This window comes from Sinocyclocheilus anshuiensis, unplaced genomic scaffold (genome assembly GCF_001515605.1).
Source record: "Sinocyclocheilus anshuiensis isolate Anshui unplaced genomic scaffold, SAMN03320099.WGS_v1.1 scaffold1063, whole genome shotgun sequence".
Taxonomy (NCBI): Eukaryota; Metazoa; Chordata; class Actinopteri; order Cypriniformes; family Cyprinidae; genus Sinocyclocheilus; species Sinocyclocheilus anshuiensis.
The window spans coordinates 261493-285449 of record NW_015547679.1 but is presented as its reverse complement, the minus strand read 5'-3'; the positions used below and the strand labels follow the sequence as shown (position 1 = coordinate 285449).

Genomic DNA, 23957 nt, shown 5'->3' with positions numbered 1-23957 from the left:
CTTTATGCACCAAGAGCTTGTAACACTCCAAAGAGAAAGGAAAAATTTAAATCACATCATATGACCCCTTTAAAGCTCTGTTCTCATTTCAGAGGTGAATCTGTGCTCTTATTTGAAACATTTTGGAAAAAACGTTTGTAGAAAATCTGTTGGGAAGAACAATCCCAGAAAGAGTTAAAGTGTGAGTACTTGCAAGGCAATGGACTGTAAATGTCAGAAAACAATAATGAAATAAAAATGACTTTATAATCATGTTATCTCTTTTTTTCTTCTCCATCCAAACCACAAATGGCAATGCTTCACCAGTGCGGCTGCATGACAGCATCTCAGAGGAAGGTCACCATTACCTCATCTTTGACTTGTAAGTTTCTCTGACCAACCATACCAGATAAAAAGCAACTTACTGTACTGTACTGTACTATAATACTGTACAAACCATGAACCGAAATACTGCTGTAGGTTAACAAAGGCCCAAATGAGTGAAAAACATGATTTGTTTTTAGAAATGGATAAATACTTTTGCTTTCCTCTGCTAATGTCAGGTTTTGTGGGGGAAAAGGTAATAAAAGGTAATTTATTTTGCAATAACGTGGGTGGATACAATAGATATCTTTCTTCATATTTAAATAATTACAGTACCTACTGTATGACACCTTCATAAAACCATTGTCTTATTAAAATTGCTAGATGTTGAAAAGAGATATAAGGGTGTCTCTTCAACTTCAAGCATTTTAATCTCCCAGGGATTTTTATTAGAACTAACAGATTTCAGCTTCTGGTGACACTTTATTTTAATGTGTCCTTGTTACAGTTTAATTACACTTAAGTACTGAGTAATATTAATTAACAAATGCTTTTTATAGGTTTAGAGTTTGTTTTAGTCTTGGAATTATACAATTTACTGTAAATAATATAGTAAATACATGTAATATATGTAACAAATACACATTAAAATAAAGTGTTAGGCAGTGGGGGGGTTTTGTGTGTGTGTGTGTGTGTGTGTGTGTGTGTGTGTTATATAACGATCACATTAAAACACTGGCTAGACAATGCCAATATACTGATATTGTATTTTTTATGTATGCTTCTTCTTCTGACACTAAAATATCTGACTGTAACCCATCCTAGAGTTTTTTAAGCTACAGTCACCAAACTCAGCATAGACCTTCAGTTTGTTTTGACCCAATTTGCTATATCTTGTCTCACTCATTTGAATTTCGGTTTTCGTAAAACATGCAAAACTCCTCAAAAATCCATAGATGTACATTATAGCAACCACACAGAAGATCCTAGTTACTCCCAAGCCACTTCCTTGCTCCCTAGCCGATATTTTGAAAGTAATTGGGGTCAAGGCAAGATTGAACTTCATTTACTTTCATTGTATGAATAAAAAAATACACTGAGACATTAATGCATTGACCAATCTGATGATTTAGTGATATTGCCATATTTGTCAAAAGTAGCAATAATAATTGTAAGTAATTCTGCTTCTGTTTTATTCATTTCTCTACTGTCAATTGTTTCTCTTCTAAAGTTTTGGGGAGGCACTGCCTCCCTTGTCTCCTCAGAGAAAACACCCCTGGTATACACTGCTGGAAATTGTTAGGAGACAAATGAAACCAACTAGTGAGAGAGAGGAAAGTGAAAAGTTCACAGAGGCGGAAGTGCCTACAGTTGAAGAAACTCCCATAAATAAACTGCTGTCTCAAGTCAATTAATAATGTAACTACTGCCATTACTTGCTCATTCTTGCTCATTCGTGTGGTTCAGAGTAACGGGTGGTGAGCTGTTTGAAGACATTGTTGCCAGGGAATATTACAGCGAAGCAGATGCCAGGTGGGTGGGCTATCAGCACAACACAAATGGACTGTATGTATAAAATCATTACACAAATAATGGACAATATGCAAATACATAACTTTGGACTATTTACGTTAGTGTGCTTTTAAGTCTACATGCCTTGACAAGAGCCAGAAAACTCACACATTTTGCCAAAACTAGGCAAAAATTTTCATTTTAATCAGACTTCATAACATTCACTTTAGTGATACAGAAATGGCTTTTTTTATTATTATTATTCTACAGCAAATAAAATAGCTTTTTTTATTATTCTACAGCAAGCAAAAAAAAACAAAAAACTGGAATGTGTACAACTGACATGTTAAAATGTATATACATCATGTCATGTGTTGAAATCCTGTGTGGCCGTATATTCCAATGTATTTGAGTAAAAGTTCGTTTTTTTCCCCCTGAAGCCATTGCATCCAGCAGATTTTGGAGGCAGTACTTCATTGCCATCAGATGGGCGTCGTGCACAGAGACTTAAAGGTATTTCATTATAATTGATGTTAAACCTCTGTCATTAGCACTCTCATCTCTTTGTGGCCCCCAGACAGAACACTTGCTTCAAAACGATCTCAAACTTTCAGTTATATTTACACCACACTTATCATAAAAAAAAAAAATATTATGCAATGCTAGAATATCCAATATTTCAAATGCATGCAGCTTGCCTTAGGGAGAAGTGCACTAGGCTCTATGTTATTTATTAGCTAATAGATTATTTATTCCATCTTAAATATTTTAGCCTATTTTACATGTACTGTGTGAGCAGCACTTTTTAGTGTCCTTATTAACAGGTTACCACATTCACACTCGGAGTGAGAGCTACACGATGAGAGCCCACAAGTGGCAGAGTTTTGGCGTAGAGTACTATTTTTTTGCGATACAACTCATGCTAAATTAATAGATGCAAAAGTAATTCAAAAACATTTGAAATCTGAATGTAGAATAAATCATCAATACTGCAGATTGGGGGTCTCTATAGCATGCACAATGATTATTTTTTTATGAAAAGTGGTTAAAAAAGAATTACTTATATGTAATACAATGCAATACAGTACAGTTGTAGTACTAATATAATTGAATTTGCAGTCAAAAAATTAACAAACTTGCAGAATCTTGCAAAAAAATGGATTCTGGGTTTCTCATATGCACATCTTTCATGTGCTCTTTCGAAACTACAAGAGAGCATCTGTAGTTAGTGTTAAAAAAGGTCAGCACAGGTGGCTTTGTGGTATTTGTTAAAAGCCTCAACAGAAGCATTTTGGCCAATCTGCTCAAGTACATTGCATTTCAGTAGTTCAGATAGGATGAAATGAAAGCACGCATAATTTTCTCTAAATTGTTAAAAGGGAGGACAGATTTCAGTTTTGAGATTTTGAAAAAATGTTAGAGCACCAAATAACAAAAATGACATCCATATTTTTAACATTGGAGTGCTTATTGCCACTGCAGAGACCCAAAACTGTCACTAACATCAGTGTTACCACATACGTTTCAACTAAAAATAACTGTCTTGGCCTCATTTAGCTGGAGAAAGCTATTAGCTAACCAATATCAGCCAAATGGTCACAAAGGGATTAAACAAAAAATGACAACCATTCTTCAAATTTTTTTAAATTGTCTCAAATGACAGCATAAATAAAAATAATAAAACAGGTCCTAAAACCGAGCCTTGGGGCACCCCACATCTGATGTGGACAGGTGATGATGAGCAGTTCCTAATACTAAGTGAAAACGTTCTATGCTGTAAATAAAGGGTCGACACTTAGGACCAAGCTCTGAATGCCAGTGCACTGCCTGAGATGTACAATTAAGATGCCATAATTGATAGTATCGAAAGCTGCATCTAAAATAACGTCTAATAACATCGAGGCAACACAATTTACCGAATTAACCAGAGAAGAGGCATGTCACCATCATAATTATAACTGAACCGGTCCAGTTTATATGAGTTAATAAAGTTTATATCTGGTTTGTATAAAGTATTAAAGATGTTATACTAGTTTGCACTTGATTATACAAACTTGTGCACTGATTGTAATTTTAAGCATTTGATGTGAAAGTGCTAACATTTTCCACACAAGTAAATGGGTGTTTCTGCTTATGTGGGGTGTACAAGTAATTTCAAAATGTACATTTCAATTGTGTTTTGAACAATTAACTTTAGTGAAATACCACTGAAAATATTTGTATATTGTAATATGTTGGAGGAAAAAACAACTAAATGTTCATTAGCACTTTATCCGTGAATCTTTTTCTTTTTTTGTCCCCTTTGTTTCCATGTTTCTAGCCAGAGAACCTGCTTCTGGCTTCGAAATCCAAAGGTGCAGCTGTGAAGTTAGCAGACTTTGGCCTTGCCATTGAGGTTGAAGGGGACCAACAGGCTTGGTTTGGTAATGACCCATTTATTATACCACCAAATATCATTGATATAGAATTTCACAAAGCATAGATTAACACTCCAAAGATATCTTCACATAATATTAAGGGTCACACTTTAGTTTGGGAACCAATTATCACTATTTATTAACTTTTGGCTCAATAAACTCCTAATTTGCTGGTTATTAATAGTTAGTAAGGTAGCTGTTAAGTTAAGGTATGAGTACGGATTAAGGGATCTAAAATATGGTCATGCAGAATAAGACATTAATATGTGCTTTATAAGTACTAATAAACAGCCTATATGCTAGTAATATGCATGCTAATAAGCAACTAGTTAATAGTGAGAATTGGTTCCTAAACTAAAGTGTTACCTTATTAAGTATATGAAATGCAGTGCTGTTGATTTTGAATATTTGCACGTGTTTTTGTTCTGATTTTAATCTTTATGCATTTGACACACATACACACACACACACACACACACACACACAACATATGAATTTATGTTCTTTTTCATATGAGTCACGTCAATGCTACATCATTAGTTGGTGGTATATGAACTTAAGCTCTGCCCCTCTCTGCCCCTCTGGATGTTTTGATGTACATATCATTGGGCCTTAGTGCCATCTTACTCAGAGTTTTAACACGCCTCACACTCTTTCGCACATAATGGGGACAAAACATCCCTCATGTAATATATGCTTAATTGACTTCACCTTCATTACCTTACATGTTCTGAATCAGATCTTCAGAACTACCTAAGTAGTCTTCAATTGATACTTTTTTTTACTGTTACTCAGGTAATTATTATCATCATTACTTTTTCTTCTACTTGAGTACTTATTTCTAATGAGCACTTGTACTTGTATTTGAGTCCAGTATTTGGTTACGACAAATTTTATGTGGCTCAGAAACATTTGCCTGAAAGTGAGGCATAACATTACATAATTCGGTGCCAGGATGCTTTTTTATCAAGAGGAGGTTTCCTTGTTGATAGCCTAAGCAGCCTGTGTGACAGTTGTTTGTGTATGTTTCCTGGCTGGAAGAGTGCATATATGCAATATATATGCAATTCTCAATTATTTAAATCAAATGAAAGTCTTTGATGTTGTCTGATTATACACTAACTGGCCACTTTATGAGGTAAACTTTATTAGGTGCTAGTACCAGGTTGGACCTTCAGAACTGGCAACATTCCGCAGAGATTTTGGTCAATATTGACATGATAACATCGCGCAGTTGCTGCAGATTTGTCCTTTGCACATCCATGATGCAAATCTCCCATTTCATCACATCCCAAAAGTGCTCTATTGGACTGAGATCTGGTGACTGTGGAAACCATTTGAGTAAAGTGAACTCACTGTCATGTTCACGAAACCAGTTTGAGATGATTTGAGCTTTGTGACATGATGCATTGTCCTGCTGGAAATAGCCATCACAAGATGGGTACACTTTGGTCATAAAGGGATGGACATGGTCAGCAACAATGCTCAGGTAGGCTGTGGCATTTAAACGATGCTCATTTGGTATTAAGGGGCCCAAAGTGTACCAAGAAAATATCCCTCACACCATTACATGAGCACCAGCAGTCTTATCTGTTGATACAAGGCAGGATGGATCCATCCTTTCATGTTGCTTATGACAAATGATGACCCTACCATCTGAATGTTGCGGCAGAAATCAAGACTCATCAGACCAGGCAATCTTTTTTCCAATCTTCTTTTGTCCCGTTTTGGTGAGCTTGTGTTAACTGTAGCCTCAGTTTCCTGTTCTTAGCTGACAGGAGTGGCACCTGGTGTGGTCTTCCACTGCTGTAGTCCATCTGCTTCAAGGTTTTATATGCTGTGCATTCAGAGATGCTCCTCTCCATACCTTGGTTGTAAAAAGTGGTTATTTGAGTTAGTGTTGCCTTTCTATCAGCTTGAAACATCAACAAGGCATTTTCGCCCACAGAACTGCCTCTCACTGGATATCTTCTCTTTTTCAGACCATTCTCTGTAAACCCTAGAGATGGTTTATGTGTGAAAATTAGCAGTTTCTGAAATACTCAAACCAGACCGTCTGGCACCAACATCCATGCCACATTCAAAGTCACTTAAATCACCTTTCTTCCCCATTCAGATGTTCGGGTTGAACTTCAGCAAATCGTCTTATCCATTCCTACATGCCTTCATGCATTGAGTTGATGTGATTGGCTGATTAGATATTTACATTAACGAGTAGTTGAACAGATGTACTTAATCACACTCATTATGTTTACAGAGCAGGAAGAGATACCGCTGCTGTCGCAAAAGTCTAAGAAGGCAACTAGAATTTGTATATAGATTCACAATCTTAGACCTTACTATATTTATAAGTGAATAGTTGTATTAATTTAAATGTAAGGCTTGTGATAAAAATATATTCCTATATAATATAAACACAATAAATAATCATGAGCAAAAGTCAGGCAATTTTGTCAAATTTTTTTTTTTACTGTGAACCGCTTTAACGCCATAAAGTTACTCCCCCTGTGTCTTTGGCTCAAGAAATGTAAATTTGCTCACAGCTGATTGATCGGTTAATTTCTGTCATTTCAGTCTGTGATCTCTAACCCAAATCAAAACTAGCTCCCGACCAGGTATTGATTTCATGGGGTCCAAGTGTGACTGGAGGCTTAAGCTGTTATTGTAATAGTCTATATGTGAATTCTGTTCAAATGTAATGTAATTGTCTTTACATTTTCTTTTTTTCATTTAGCTAATTTTCAATTTCTTCAATACAGGCTCAAATAAAGGTTATGAATGCTTTTTTTTCTTCTTCTTCTTCACATCAGGGTTTGCTGGCACTCCTGGTTACCTGTCCCCTGAAGTCTTACGGAAAGACCCTTATGGAAAAGCTGTAGACCTGTGGGCATGTGGTTAGTTTTTTCATATTTTTGCATCAAACATCGATATATGTCAGTGTTGTATGTGTGTTAAGGTGTGCCTTTAGCCCCGTTGTACAGTACACTATATTTCACTGAATTTCCCAAAAAGTTGTTCCAGTAACTGTTCTGGCATTGGATGATTTTGTTCTTTCATACAACCAGAGCTTTCCTGTATTCTGTAGTTGCATTCACATAAATGCCTGATAGCTCCGGAAAAGATAACACACATGTTTTCATCACAAATGTGATTGCGATTGTACTGATCATAAAGCTCCACTCTTTCATTTTGTGTAGCAACAGTATACAGTGACATTTTAGAGAATAGTATTTTCCCAATTTGTGACAACAGTTTGAGGAGTTCCTTTTCTGTTCTGGGATGACAACAGCCTTGTGCACAAAGTGAGATCCATTAAGAGTCTGGTGTAGAACACTTTTGGTTTTTGCCATCATCAAGTCAAACCACATCAACCCAGCATCAGTCCTTGATGCTCTAAATGGGGGCAAATCTCTGCAGTCATATTATATATTTAGGAGAGCAGATTGGAAGCTGTTAGGACGGACCAGCACTCTATTAATGCACATGTTAAATGCAGGGTTGCCAGCTCCCAGAAAAATTTCCAGCCCAAAACCTACTCACTGAGCTCACTGTAGTTTGAGGGTTACAAATAGGGATGAAACTGTAACAGTTTGACGAAAAGCATGATACAATTCCCAAAAGTTAGTATTACCATTTAATATTTTAATTATCATTAAAACTGTATTTGATTACTGCGATTTGGAAAAACTCACAGTAAATACAGCATTAAGCAAAGTTAGCAGCAGTCTCACGCAGGCGCAGCGTTTTGTTTTGTGTGAAACTATGGTGGAATGCAGTGACAGGTCTTACAGAGGGAAATGATATGAATTAAAGTATGAATGCATTATATGGATGTATCTCTGAAGAGAACCAACTGCCTTCAGAAAAGTTTTGATGCCATTTCCTTTTCATCTTCGCTCCGTATACTTCCTACTAAAGCAGTGTGTTTATAAGTGCAGCGCTGCTTTGTTTACAGCGGTTACTGCGGAAAAGGTTCTATTACTGCTGTTCCATAAGCGCCACCTGCTGGCAGACAGTGGATTTACATTTTCATTCGGCCTGTCTGCCATATTTGTTCAGAAAAATGCAAAAATCAGACCAAACTTTTAAGTACTGTTGTAAAGTTTAACCCGGTTGATGAAAAATAAGCTAATGTGCATTCTAATGATCTAAACAATCTGGATAATATAGTATTTAGAATTATTAACAGAGCAAATATTCATAATTTTGATTCATATCCCTTTTCTTTAAAATGGAATTTTTTTTTCTCTATGTTTCTACTGTCGTTGCATTTATTAAAAACTTAACAACTGATTTATTTTATTTATTGTTATTATTATTATTATTATTATTATTATTATTATGGGGGTCATACAAATTTTTGAATGTTAAAATAGGGGTCTCCTGGAAAAAGGGTTCTGAACCACTGCAATAAAGGGCCATAAAATAAAAGTTTTTAATCAATTTATTCTATGTTCTTTATTTTAAAGATCAATACTCATTAGTAAAAATAATCTATTTTTATTTTCATCTCTGTTTACAGATAAATGTTTTAGCAGCCATGGTACATTATGAAAGTAGCCCAGTAACACAACCTACAACTCTGTAATCTTTGCTGTGAATGCATTTTAAAAATGTATTTATTTATTTGTACAACCCCAATTATACAAATAAATAAATAAACAATCTGGTAACACTGCACGTTTGAGACACATAAAAAAGTTATAACACTCCTTGGTCTTTCCTTTGCTTGCACAATATTGTAAACAATTTCTCCTAATCCATCATCTCATCCATCTCAATTTCCCTTTAGGTGTGATTCTCTACATCCTGCTTGTTGGATACCCACCCTTTTGGGATGAAGACCAGCATAGACTCTATCAGCAAATTAAAGCTGGTGCCTATGATGTCAGTTTAAGCTTCCATCATATAATATTGATGATAATGCCAGAAGTGCTGATGGATCTCTGATTAACACTTGGATCGCTCTGTTGCACCCACAGTTTCCTTCACCTGAGTGGGACACAGTCACTCCTGAGGCGAAAGATCTTATTAATAAGATGCTGACCATCAACCCATCTAAACGCATCACTGCTGCGGAGGTACTCAAGCACCCATGGATCTCAGTGAGTTTACAACTGAAATGCCATTTCTATCCTTCCATCAGTACTTTAGGACATATATACGTGTTTTGTCTTAGGGCCATGAATTCAGTTAATTTAGTCAGCAAATTAATTAGTACATCAAGTTCAGAACAAGATTAAATACGAACAGAACTGACCAATAAATTGCAAAGAACAGCAGAGTTCACACCATAGCTATAATGATAATGAAACAATAACTTTCAAAATGATTTTTCGCATCTGATGAACAATAAAAACAATAAAAGCCCATCAGAATCCATCCTGCTTTTAAAGAGCTCAAGCATTTAAAGCAGCAGACAACAAAACTGCAGTGCACGCTTATAATAAACAGAACATTATCGTGCATTGGTGTGGATGCTAATATAGTTATCGTTATAATTATCTTTATAGTCATCATTCTTTGTGTGAACAGGCCTTTACTGTACACATTAATTTGCTCTGCTCATGTTTCATAAGTAGTCATAGTGTACTTGAGTAAATATTTTCAGACCTTTTTTTAGCATTTTGACAGCCAGGAAGATATAAAGGAAATATTTTTAGATGACTAATTCAATGTTCTTTTATTATATAGATATTACATGTTCTGGAGATGGCTGCAGAAATTCTCCAAATAACCTTTGGTTTCACCTCTGTTTGCTTTTAGCATCGCTCCACTGTTGCATCTTGCATGCACAGACAGGAGACTGTTGAATGCTTGAAGAAGTTCAATGCTAGAAGAAAGCTCAAGGTAAGTTCATATAAGGCTGTGAGAAGCTCTCATATGTGTTGCATTTAAAGTTCTGGGCTCATAACTGAAAGGTTGCAGAGAACGAACAATAACAATCGTGCCCAGAGTGACACACTTCACTTTAATAAATGATGGTTGAAAATCAGGCTATTCGGAGTCGTTAGCAATCACAGTTGTACTGAACTGAAAACAAGACTGCCTTTTGAATTCTAATTCAGTTCCAGAATTTGAATTGAGGTAGCAAACAAGATGCAGAATTGCAATTTGAATTTGAATGTCTGAAGTAGAAATAAAAATTAATTCTTTAACTATTAATTCTTTTTTTAACTAGAAAAGACATACTTTGAATGCTGGTTTGACAAATGATTGTTTGAAAATTAAATAAAAAAGATAAAATAAAGTTTAAAGACCTTAAGGTCTGATAGAAATGCCACCTATAGAAATGAGTATTTATTCATCTTACAGGCGGGGTAAGCGATTTCTGGTAGCCAATGTTGATATTTGAAATCACCAAAACAAACACGCCCCTACCCCAAAAGGGTCTTGCCCCTATTTTGATAGCTCTGCCCCACACATACGTACGCAATACCCGCATACATACGTTTACTGCTGATTGACTACAAGTTTGTTTTGCTATTCGGCCCGAATCAGTTTTCTAAAGTGTTTTTGAAAAATTACATACCCTACCTTTAATAGTCACCGTATTTATTAGTGAAATAAAACTTTTATGGACCAAAGTGGAAGAACATGTAATTTTCCTGAATGAATTACCAGTGAATTACCATTACCATTATTTAAATTCCTCTTCCTATCATTCCATTTAAATTTCCTGTGGAGCAGATTCAATTCAAATTCCTATTAATGAACTAAAAGGGAGCCAGTTCATAAGTTCTGAATTTTGCATAACAATACACCAGTTACTGAGAAAAATTTGCTAAAAACATCCTCTGCGTATTTTTTTTTTCTTTTTTTTTTCAGGGTGCTATTCTCACTACTATGCTGGCCACCAGAAACTTCTCAGGTAACTCTATTCTATTTATATTATCTGCTGTATCTTTTTTCAATGCTATGTGAAAATCTGCATGAGTACAGTATGTCTTGATCAGGAACCACAGATTATCTTACACTGGAATTGTTTGGATTCACGGTGCATTGAAGGTTTGTACAGAGGCTCGAAGTTTCTGTTGTGTTTGACAACTCTAATTAAAGATGATTTATGCTTGAGTCTGGCATTTGCAAGCATTTGGAAATTTGATCAAACAAATTCAAATCACTGTCGTGTCTATCCAAGCCATGTCATCCTACCAAATTTAGCCCAAGAAGGGTTAGGCAAAGTAGTGTGAACACCCATTATTCTAGGGGTTAATATCATTTGTAGGCTATAATTAAAAACAACATTGTGTTCATCTTTTATCAGTGTAGTTTATGCTGTGTTCAGCAGTGTTTAGTACAAGTGGTCTGTGAAATTTGACAGAACAAATCGTAGAAGCCCGTTTAGCAGGAGCGTTTTTACCCTAGCAGCCCAGTTGTTTGGAGTTTTAATTAAGAACAACAGTCTTGATGATTATGACTGCAGACAAAAAGCGTCAGCGATGGGTGAAAACTGAAGTGAATGATTGCCAAACAATAAGAAAGATTGTGTCCAAACAACACATAACTACTGCAGCAAAGTGACAGCAAACGTCAATATTCACTGTGAAGACCACAACAACTGTCCACAGAGAATTTCACAAAGCCAGCATCCGTGAAAGAGCTGCAACTGTGAACATTTTAATCACAGAAACCAAGGCTAATGTGCGAAAAAGATGGAGCCATGATTATAAAACCTGGACTGCTGGAACACCAAGATGAGCTTCAATATCTGCCCAAGCCAGACAAATCAGCTGACTTGAATATTATATATTCATATATAGAAGAGTGAGAAGCTGATTCCATCCTCCATCATCTCTGAAGAAACTCACAGATTTTCTGATAGATGACATTTCATTCGAGAAAGTTGAGAATCTATTTTAGGAGGGTCGGAAGCTGTATAAAAGACAGATGGTGGTAAAAGAAATGTTGCCTATTTCCCAGGTGTTCATATTATTTTGTTCAACCCCTGTACTAAACATAGATACTGATAAGTGAATGAGAAACCAGTGTGAGATCAGGTGACCTCTGGTGGTGAGATGACAGTACAACTGTTATAACTCATAACAGATCCTAGATGGAGTTATAATGCATGGAAGTTATATTATAAGCAAGAATGCACATACGTTTTTCAGTCTGGATCTCAAGAGAGCACCTGGAGATGTAGTTTGGTGCTCACACTGCACATAGTGTGACCCATTAAATATAACAATAAAATAATTAATAATAAAAAAACAATATTAACAATAAAATAAAATAATAAAAATACATATATAATTGTATTTTTATTTAATACTCACAATTTATTTTCAAATATAATAGCATAATCGTATTAGTATTATTATCCTATGATGATGGAAATCACTGAACTGAGCAAACAGTTCGACGCGGACCAAAGAGCCACTGATATGAGCACGTGTGAACCGAGCACTTGAATGAAGGGGCCAAATTAAAAATGTTATGGTTTCTCATGGTTTATGTAAAAAGTTGAGTTGATTAGTTTACTCACTTAATATGCATTAGATATGTAAAACATCCATGCTTCCCATCATTATTGGGTGCTTTAATAATATAATTGTGTATATGTGATGTTATTGCGAAATTAGGCTACATAAATTGACTAGTGAATCGGTTAGAACCAGTTTGAAGAACCAGTCTGTTTGCCTGAGTCTCTGGATTACAGGGAATAATGTTGTAAATAATGTTCAGTTTCTTGTAAAGGCCGATCGTTTCACATCATAAGGCCTCAATATATCATCAAGGACCATGGTTTCAGCTAAAAATCATCTTTACTGTTCTACTGAAGATAAAAGTCATCTACATCTTGGATGGCCTGAGAGAGAGAAACTGAACAGCAAAATTTCATTTTTGGGCGAACTATCCCTTTAAGATACAGTCACAATTATGAAAAACAAAATTACTTTTAAATCACACAGTTGGAATGTGAAGTTGCATTTGCTATATTTTATTTTATTTTATTTCAATGTAGATAGGCACCATGCATGTCTATAGAAATGTTTTCAAATAGTAGGAGATCATGGAGTGAACAGGGAATAAATGCCACAGATTCAGGGGCATCCCGATTCCTTAATCCGATCCTGTTTGGAAACTATTTTATTTTTTAAGAATTCTGTTGCTTGTGTGGGTGTCATGCGGGAGTGGGTCTGTAAAAGGTCAGCAATGTCCGAGCTAAAATAGATTGCTCCACCTGTTCAACTGTAGCAGCCGTAGCCTTTGCACAGGCCATTCTATCACTCCCAAACACTCTTGATCATTCATCACATCCTGTCTATTTTTACCCGGAGCGGTAATTCTCCACTAACTACTTTAAGATAATGTCCAGCGGAAGCATACTGGCTTGAGTCAGCAGTGCACTTTTAGGTTTTAGTAACTCTCTCTGTCCATTATTATAACATTTAAATTGTGATACAGGTCAAGCGTGTAATGCTTAGATCAAGACCATGTTTATATGTTTAGAGTGCCTGCACTTTTTACACATTTGAAGTAGCAAAGTTTTTGATAAAAATAAACAAACGTAAGGAAATATCCATCCCGTAACAGTTTTTAAAAAATGTTTTATGTATCCTCAAAAAATAACGTATTTTGGCTATCAAAAGCCATGCTTTTATTTTTGGACTAATTCTTGTGTGCTTTTTGTTTGCTTTTTTTTGGGGTTAAAATCTAAATGTATTAATATTTTGGTCCCACTTTAAATTAAGTGGCCTTAACTACTATGTACTTACATTTAAATTAATCATTTGGTACAATGCACTTATTGTGTACATACATGTTTTTAAATTGTACTTAAAAATACCTGCATGTAATTACATCTGTAATTAATTTCTGTAATTACATTTATAATTACACTTTTGACCCATCCCTTACACCTTAACCCACCCTTAAACCTACCAATACCACCAAACATGTCCCTAACCTTACCCATATCCCACCTCAATAGCAGCAAAAGTGTTTTGTAATACAATATGAACACAATAAGTACATTGTACTTATTTTTTTATGTAAGTACATAGTAGTTAAGGCCACTTAATATAAAGTGGGACCCATATTTTTTTAACATTTGATATTCACTCCCTGTTCCTGCTTGTTTGTTTAGAGCAGCTTTTAAAAGTGAAGCGTTCCTGGAGTGTGGGAGTATGTGATTATGTATGCTGGAAACTCCCAGGACCTATTTTAGAAAGTCAACAGAACCTCCAGAACCAAAATCCATCTGGAGAGCTGAGCTGTGCTATGCCCCTCACTATGCTTTTCTGGGCTTTTGTGCCCTTTCTTATAGCAATTTCGCTCTTTTTCTTTGTCTCTCATTCAGGAGGAAAGAGTGGGGTCAGCAAGAAGACAGATGGTGTGAAGGTAGGATGGAAATCAGATATTCACTGTTTAGATAATTGATTTAAATAATGATTTCAATTGATCCCGTTTAAATTTAAGTCTATAATTTGTACATTGCAAACTTTATTTTGTATATTATGTTATATTTAGGGCTGTCAAGCGATTACATTTTTTTGAAAATCTAATCAATTACATGATGTGCCGATTAATTAAATTCATTGCACATCAATTTTGGCTGAGAAATTAACCTCCAAAAGATAGTCATTTTTGTGTTAGATGAGTAAAGCATTGAATAGACATTACAAAAAGTAGCGTTAGGGGCCGTTTACACTTTCAGCCAAAAATGGGAAACTTTTTATGCATTTTGCCTGTTCGTTTACACGACAACGGCGTTTTGGGGACTGAAAACGCATATTTTGAAAACGAGTTTCAAAGAGCAAGTTTTTGAAAACGCCACCGTTATCGTTTCCGTGTAAACACCCAAAACGGGAATCTTTGAAAACGGTGACGTCATGCGCGTGCGTGGTACGTGTTAGGTATGTAGACATGCGCAGTACGTGTCGATTTTAAAGGCAAGCGCAAACAAACATACACAACAGTGGCGGAGTACATGGTACTGTCGTTGCTGTTTAAGAGTTTGCTAACGCTTCTTTAGCAAAGTGTGGATTTACTTCACCAATATTACAACTAACAGCGGAGATGCATAATATACGTCACTTCCCTACAGGTACTGTTTACTAACAAGGTGACAGAGCCAACTACTGTCCTGACATACGTAATACAGCATTTTTGGCCGTTTTCGCGGATATGTGTAAATGTGAATCATTTTGAAAACATTATCGTGTATAGGTGAAACTTTTTAAAAACGCAAGGGACAAACTTTTCCATTTTTGACTACATCGTTGTCGTGTAAACGTAGCCTTAGAAAGAAATATTTTGATTCACCCTTGCATAACGATAATAAATGTGTATTAATGTTTTTAATGAATATTTAAATATGAAAATATTTTATAAAAAATTATACACTCATTATCAAACTTAAACTACCAGAAGGTGGTGGCAAGTCACAGACTTCATAAGCGAGTTGTTCATTCAACCGATTCGTTCAAACATTTGATTCATTCATAAATGAAGCAAGTGAACGTCTTTATGAATGTCATCTTCATTGGCTCACTTGATTCTTTCAAAAACATGGATTCATTCAGTAAGTAAACATTGTTGCGTGTTGCTCAGAGAAGCGACAGTTTTGCTGTTACTACGTTTGGAACAATTTTCGATGGCGAAATTGAGCAAAATATAATATAACTGCATACACATATATTAGCTACAAAAGTTCATCAGTGAGTGAGTGCTTTCTCTTTTTCTTTTGTTCTTTGATTTACATAATTGACGGACTGCAGCAGGTTTCACTTTAAAAGCAGCGCTGTCTCTTTAAAACCTGATGCACGTGATGCGAATCTGACACATTTCCGGTTTTCTCCCAACTCTTTACAGTCATTTACAGTGTTGCCAAGTCTGCGGTTTTCCCGCGGAATTGGGCTACTTTACCACTGTTGCCGCCGGTTGATTTTCATGTCCGCGGGTTTAAGCGACTCCAATAACATGATATTTATCCCCTGGAATGCGAATTTTAGTACGGGAACCACGCCATAAAACGTGTATTTTACCCCCCGGAACGCGATTTTTAACTGGGGACCCCCTCGAAATGCAATAGAGTGGAGGAACTATGATGTTAGAACCCGGAAGAGTAATTCTCCGCGGGTTCCTTCAAGATTTTCCTATGGGGTTTTATAATGGGGTTTTTACATTTATGAGTAAAATAAAGCCTGTGGTAAACATAACTTGACGATACTTCTACGTTTTGTTCTACAACGTAAATTACACACGTCCATACCCAAAACAAACATTTTCAAGCAGTTATGTTCATTCACAAAACGTAGAAGTATCGTCAAGTTATGTTTACCACAGGCTTTATTTTACTCATAAATTGAAAAACCCCATTATAAAACCCCATAGGGAAATCTCGAAGGAAACCACGGTGAATTACTCTTCTGGGTTCTGACGTCATAGTTCCCCCACTCTAATGGGCTAGTTTTGGTCTAGTTTTGAGTAGTAGCGATTGGGCAGGTTTTCTTGTGAAAACCTGGCAACCCTGGTCATTTCGGACTGTCTAACTCAGGGGTGTCAAACTCAATTCCTGGAGGGCCGGAGCTCTACAGAGTTTAGATTCAACTCTAATTAAACACACCTGATCCAACTAATCAAGTCCTTCAGGCTTATTTGTAAATGACATGGTATATGTGTTGCAGCAGGGTTCCGGCCCTCCAGGAACTGAGTTTGACTAGGGCCGGGACAATAAATCGATGCATCGCGAATCGAGAAAGGATTCTGCATCGATTCTGAGATTTTCTGAAGGCATCGCCATTCTCTCTTGAATCGATTCTGAGCTTAGTTTTAACAGCAGATAGCACTGCGTGCTTTAGAAATAGCCATATTCTGCTTGCTTCCAGTTCCTTACACATGCACAATTTAAACCTAAAATAATCATTCATAAAGTTCGAAAAGGTTGAAGCGAATTACAAGGATGTTCACAGTGGGCTGTGTTTACATTAATCTCACATCATAAAAGCATAAAAGCCGATGTACAAGTACATTTAACCACTTATATTACTCAGCCGAACGCACAAGCGTTCTTCTTCGTGAGCATTTAAGTGTGCAGTTAAAAACTAGCCTAGAGCACCATCTGCTGTTAAAAACTAAGCTCAGAATCGATTCGAGAGAGAGTTACGATGCATTCCGAAAATCTCAGAATCGATCCACGAATTGCGATGCATCGATTTATTGTCCCAGCCCTAAGTTTGAAACCCCTGGTCAAACTCATTTAAGACTGTGGTTACGAGGTCACTGGCCAAAAACGGGCATTTTGACATAATTGTGTGTGTTTTTGTCATAGACTGCATAAAACAGGTTTTTGTCCGCGAAAGAGAAATCACTGCGCTTCTCGAGCTACTGGCTCACTGTCTGAAGCTGCTTTCTGTGCGCGTGCACGTGTCGGATTTACAGAGAGCTGATCTCAGATGCCGCACCAGTAACTTCACTTTTGCGTCTTATCGTGCTTGATAGCGTGTTGTTCATATAGTCTACTGTAATGATAGCCAAAGGGATGCCAGGAAAAAAAATGGATGCTGCGTTAAATATTTTTAACATGTAAACTGAAAAAAAATGAATCGCTCATCCATTAATTTTGACAGCCCTAGTTATATATTATATTATATTATATTGTATTATATTATGTTATATTATAGACAACAGTTCACTTCACTTGACAACAAGTGACTGTCTTTTGCGTATCTGTGAGTCTTCAACCGATTCTTTGAAAACACACAAGACCCAAACACCACAGCTCATTTTGGAATAGCATACTGCTCGTACTCTTTCTGCCATATCATAAGCAAGTCCTGTCCTCACTGGGCCTGTCTGTTGTTTCACAGCGCCATGCATCCACTTTGAACCTCCTCTCATTCTGTTGCGAAGGTAGACTGGCATGTTAAACGATTTCTGCCCTTAACTGCGATTGTGGCAGCTCTTATCTGCTGATATCAATTTCGCTTGCTACTCAGGCACACCACCATTGGAGGCACCATCACATTTTATATGCTTGATAATGGTTTAATATACTGTAAATAAAAATAATTCATATGATTTAATAGATATCCTTATTCTGAACAACTTTTTTTAAGTACTGGTATCAGTCAGATTATTTGACACACACAAAAAAACTACTTTTGCAAGCTTGTCCTTGTCCTCCATCTAATGAAAAACAGTCCAGGGTGATTTTCTTTTTTATTTCATCGGTCAATAACTTTCAAAAACATGTTGAAAATTCTATTCAGCATGATTTCCACAGGAACATTAATAGTTATAGCGTAGCTTAATATCCTCAAAAATCTGTCACCTGAATGAAATATCTTGATTTTGACAAAACTTCACATATCTGTGTAAGGTGTGAGTCTGTGGAGGCATGCAAAATTTGTTTCCGAACAAAGGCCATAATGCAATAAGAAGACTCATTTTACCATCATTAAATAAATTACCATTTTTTCTGCCAAATAATAATTATATTAAGCACAAACACTGAAACTGGTTGAGAACTTCATATGAGCAAATGTCAGACATGCAATAAACAAATCAAATGTGATTAAATGGGCATTGCGGAAGATCAAAGCAAGAATTACAATCACTCATTGTTTATTTAGCAAGAAACTAACACCAACAATAACATCAAAAACATTTAATACACTGTATAACATAGAGTATAGTAAATGTTGATTTTGTATGCTGGAAATTGTAATACTTTCATCAAACTTCTACAAAATATTTTGGGATAAATATTGGTATAGTTCTTGCTAAATGTATAATTATATACATTTTCCATACAGCTTATGCTCTATATTATTTAAGTATTCCTAAACCATACAATCATCTATGGAACAGATTGAAATATAAGTCAATAGTCACTGAAAATCTCCAGAATTCCCGATCTGATTTGTCTCAATGGGTGGTCATTTCATTTGTAAACTACTGTGAGACTTGTTTTTCATGAGACCAGGTAGGTTTGTACAATAAGTGCTTTCTGAAGTCGTATAAGCTATTCAAGAAATAAACATAAAATTTAAGGTGGATTGTATTTGAGAAGGACTGTAGACTGTTGATGCAAGAACTCTTACACAACACATACAGTGTTCAGAATCACAGCTGTTCCTCTCATCGCCCTCTGTCCATCTCATAATGTTTGTTCCTGTATAACCTCTTCTCATTTTTCTTCCAGAAAAGGAAGTCCAGTTCCAGCACCCAGCTGATGGTGAGTGTGAAACAGGCTCCATCCTGTTGACAATCTGCCACAAACTGGCAAACTTTAAAGGCCGCAACCCAACAATGAGTAAAGCATGGCTGCCATGGAGCTGGACTTTCTTTTTTTTCTGTTATTGATGTTACATCACATTTGTAAAGTTGATGGAAATCTGACTCATTTATTGTTGCAGGACCTAAACTGCTGACTAGAAATCCTCTGATTTTCACCAATTCTTTCTTTCTTGAAGGCACAGAGAAAGTAGCCAGTCAACTCTGATCATGCTTTATGTGATCTTAGCTTTTAAACTAACAATACAAATCCTGAATCTCAATGTGTCATTTATAGGAATCATCAGAGAGTACCAACACCACAATTGAGGATGAGGATACTAGAGGTGAGACTGTCTGTCTGTTGGCCTTTTTCTGATTCTAGGGATTCAGAGCACTTCACATTTCCTCCAGTTTCTGACAAAACTTAGCAGTAGCTCCGTCAACAACATGTTAATTTGAATTAAAAGGATAGTTCACCCAAAAATGAAAATTTGCTGTTAATTTACTCAGCCTTGGGTCATCCAAGATGTAGGTGACTTTTTTCTTCAGTAGAACAGTTTTGAGCTGAAACCGTGGTCCTTGGTGATTCATAAAATGCAAGCCAACAGCTACCGGTTTTTGAAAAAAAAAAAAAAAAGCATATAAGGGACACTAAATTAATACCCGTGGCTCCTGATAATATATTGAGGATAAAATATTGAAGTCTGTGTAAGAAACTGAGCATTATTTACAACATTATTACCTGTAATCCAGAACCGCAGGTCCGGAGTGATGTTCGGTTCAGAATTGAATCATTGTTTTGAACCGCTTCTTCTTAGTGAACTAGATGAACCAGTTGACCAAATAGGACTGAATCGTCTGAAACAGTTTGTCTCGAGCAGCACAGATCTACAAGTTACTCAATCAAAACTCACTTTCAGACTCCTGACGGTCACTGTGACTGGAAATAAGCCAAAATACATGCAAATCTGATCCTATGATGAATGAATTCATTCAGCGCTCCAGTTCCTCCAACGGTCTCTGAACTGAGAAAACAGTTAGACTCAGACCGAAGACCGTTGAGCCGCTGATATGAGCACGTGTGAATGAACACATGAATGAAGGTGTGAAATGAAAGTTTTTATGGTTTCTCATGGTTTATGTAAAAATGTGAGCTAATTAAGACCAGTTTATTCACTTTATATGCTTTAGACATGTAAAACATCCACGTTTCACGTCATTATTGGGTGCTTTAAAACTGGTGAATCAGTTTTTGAACCTGTTCATTTAAACAAACTGTCCGAAAGAAACTTTTCCCTGAAAAGAATCAGACTTCTCCGTTTGTCTGAGGCTTTGGATTACAGGTAATAATGTTGTAAATAATATTCAGTTTCTTGCACAGACCGATCGTTTCACTTCATAAGACCTCAATATATCGTCAGGAGCCACAGGTATTAATTTAGGTTTCCTTGGTATATGCTTTTTTTAAATCTCAAAAACGTTCAGCTGCTGACTTGCATTTGAATCACCAAGGATCACGGTTTCAGCTAAAAATCTTCTTTACTGTTCTACTGAAGAAAAAAAATCATCTACATCTTGGATGGCCTGAGGGTGAGTAAATTAACAGCAAATTTCCATTTTTGGGTGAACTATCCCTTGAATTAAAGAGCAGGTCATATGGTATTTTAAAGTGTCCTAATATTGTGTTGGAGTCCCCTACAACAGGTTTAAATGCATCTAAGGTCAGAAAACATTGTAATTTTCTCAGAATATACATTTAATATTAGAGTCATTTGCCAATGATTTCTAAACGGTTCGTTCCAAGCAAGTTCGGAGCAAACCCCTCCCTTCCATAAGCCTACTCTGCTCTGATTGGTCAGCTGGCCAAGCCTGTTGTGATTGGCACAGAGAAGAGTCCTTGAGCAAGTTAGCGAGCGCTACCATTGACAAAGCACCTTTACATAAAACAATAATATAGTGCTCCAATCCGTTCTTATAATAATGACATAAAATACAAAAACACTTATGCAAGCGAATCGTGCCCACAGCTAAAGTTTAGCTGCTAAACTGTGAACACTTAAAACAATAATGGTGGATACGTTAGCCGAGTGCTAACATGACTAACTGATGAAACAATACAGTTTGTAAACCAAAATATATATACTGTAATGTTTGAAGAACGACAGACAAAAGACGCTCTGTGTCTTAACTTTTAATCAGAACACAGAACAGCTGTATCACAGCAGCCTAACTAACTCGCTCGTCTCTCCCGCATTAACTCTAGAACTGCCGGTGCAGCAAAATAAACAGCAATTTCACAATTAATATAAAGTCTGTGCGTTACACTACATTCTTTATTATTAAACGAAGTAATTAGAACAACATCAGTCTACATTAATCGACACATTCTTAGGAAATAGTGGGTTCACAGCGAATTATCAGAACTATTTCAGTAAGACAGTCATATCGTGCTTTACCTGGAAACCTAAAGCTGCACTAGGAGTACATCACATATTAGCACAAAAACATGATATTTTGAGCACTCAATTAAGAATTTACACATGACGTATCATCAGTCGTACTTACAGGTTGTGCTTCGGAGAGCTTGTTAGTCCAAATTAAGAAGACAGAAGAAGCCAACGAAGATAAAAGCCAAGATTAGAGAAGCAGTCCTTGGTAAAATCACATGCACACAACAAAAGGTTCGAATTGTATTTCTGTGGTATCCTTGAACACAGCGTCTTCTCAACATGATGTAAACACACTAACTAGCAGAAGTGTTTGTGGGAAGGTCAGACTCTGTTCGTATTTCGCGGGCAGGTGGGGATTATGCAAATGTGTTACCCAGTGACGTATACCGGTAACAGGCAAAAGATTCGAAAATATGACGACTCGTTAAGGCGATTCAGAATCGACTCTCTCTTTTGAGAGACAATATCTTTATTTATCATGCACTTTTTTGATTAACAACTTTGCAGATTGTTTTCATTTAAGGATAGCTACGTTATAAACTGCAAAAGAGATATTTTTCAAAAAACCCATATGACCTGCTCTTTAAGCACAGAGCACAGAATTGTTCATTCTGATGTTACTTTTATTTACCAATATTGGTTACACAATTAATTATATGGTAGGTACTTTTATCAAACTTCACTAACATTATAAGAGAATCTCAAGGAAAATAATAATTCCAAGTGACATCTGTATAGTCAAATCTATCACAGTCTGATCCCCTGGAGAAACCTTTAAATATTTATCTTTCTGCTTTGCAGCGAGGAAGCAAGAAATCATCAAAGTAACTGAGCAACTCATTGAGGCCATCAGCAATGGAGATTTTGAGAATTACACGTGAGTTTTTCATCCAGTCTTTCACCATCCACATTTGCTAATCTATAAATATGAATGTACTGTAATGGATACTGGCAACGGTTGTGACATCTTTATCATCTGTAAAGGCCTGTTCACGTCAAGGATGTTAACTATAACTATAAACTTTGACTAATTGTTCTTGTTATATGAGAATAGCGAAGTCCACACCACAACTATAACGATAATGACAGAGATAAATTAGATTGTTGGAATCATTTTCAGAACAATTTTTTCCAGATGATGAGTGATAAAAACATTGACAGCCAATCTATAAAGAGCTCAAGCATTTAAAGGAGCAGACAACATAACTGCAGTGCATGCTTATAATGCACAGTATGTTATTGTGTGCTGGTGTGGATGCAAATATGGTTATTGTCCTTTGGGTGAATAGGCATTACTTCATTAGATTTTTTTCAATGTATTGTTTGTGCAATTTATCTCAAACTAATAAAAGAGGTGGATTGTAACACTAAAGCCTCTTTGAGGCAGAGGTCATGTCCAAATGCATTACGTAAAGTTCACTAAGTCTGCATAGATGCATCACTCCATTTGTCAGCCATTATTATTATCTTTTTGCCTCTTGTCTGTATATAAACTTTCTCCTTCTTTTACCCATGGTCAAATAGTCACATGGTAACTGAGATCTTCAAACTTGGACCATTTATACTTCCATATATAGGTTCATCTCAATAAATTAGAATGTCGTGGAAAAGTTCATTTATTTCAATAATTCAACTCAAATTGTGAAACTCGTGTATTAAATAAATTCAATGCACACAGACTGAAGTAGTTTAAGTCTTTGGTTCTTTTAATTGTGATGATTTTGGCTCACATTTAACAAAAACCCACCAATTCACTGTCTCAACAAATTAGAATATGGTGACATGCCAATCAGCTAATCAACTCAAAACACCTGCAAAGGTTTCCTGAGCCTTCAAAATGGTCTCCCAGTTTGGTTCACTAGGCTACACAATCATGGGGAAGACTGCTGATCTGACAGTTGTCCAGAAGACAATCATTGACACCCTTCACAAGGAGGGTAAGCCACAAACATTCATTGCCAAAGAAGCTGGCTGTTCACAGAGTGCTGTATCCAAGCATGTTAACAGAAAGTTGAGTGGAAGGAAAAAGTGTGGAAGAAAAAGATGC

At 36.2% G+C, this 23957-nt stretch overlaps 1 protein-coding gene across 1 annotated transcript in view; it reads left to right on the top strand.

Moving 5' to 3' along the window:
- camk2a (calcium/calmodulin-dependent protein kinase II alpha) overlaps positions 1 to 23957 on the top strand; it is a gene marked incomplete at its 5' end in the record, with an annotated part of 42423 nt that overhangs the window by 5876 nt on the left and 12590 nt on the right. Inside the window, 13 exons of the mRNA XM_016505602.1 lie at positions 307 to 361; positions 1771 to 1836; positions 2256 to 2328; positions 4136 to 4238; positions 7043 to 7126; positions 9025 to 9119; positions 9215 to 9337; positions 9999 to 10082; positions 11061 to 11103; positions 14539 to 14579; positions 19387 to 19419; positions 19756 to 19804; positions 22712 to 22787. Coding sequence (XP_016361088.1) covers positions 307 to 361; positions 1771 to 1836; positions 2256 to 2328; positions 4136 to 4238; positions 7043 to 7126; positions 9025 to 9119; positions 9215 to 9337; positions 9999 to 10082; positions 11061 to 11103; positions 14539 to 14579; positions 19387 to 19419; positions 19756 to 19804; positions 22712 to 22787 — 925 coding nt within the window. The remainder of the gene's footprint in view (positions 1 to 306; positions 362 to 1770; positions 1837 to 2255; positions 2329 to 4135; positions 4239 to 7042; positions 7127 to 9024; positions 9120 to 9214; positions 9338 to 9998; positions 10083 to 11060; positions 11104 to 14538; positions 14580 to 19386; positions 19420 to 19755; positions 19805 to 22711; positions 22788 to 23957) is intronic.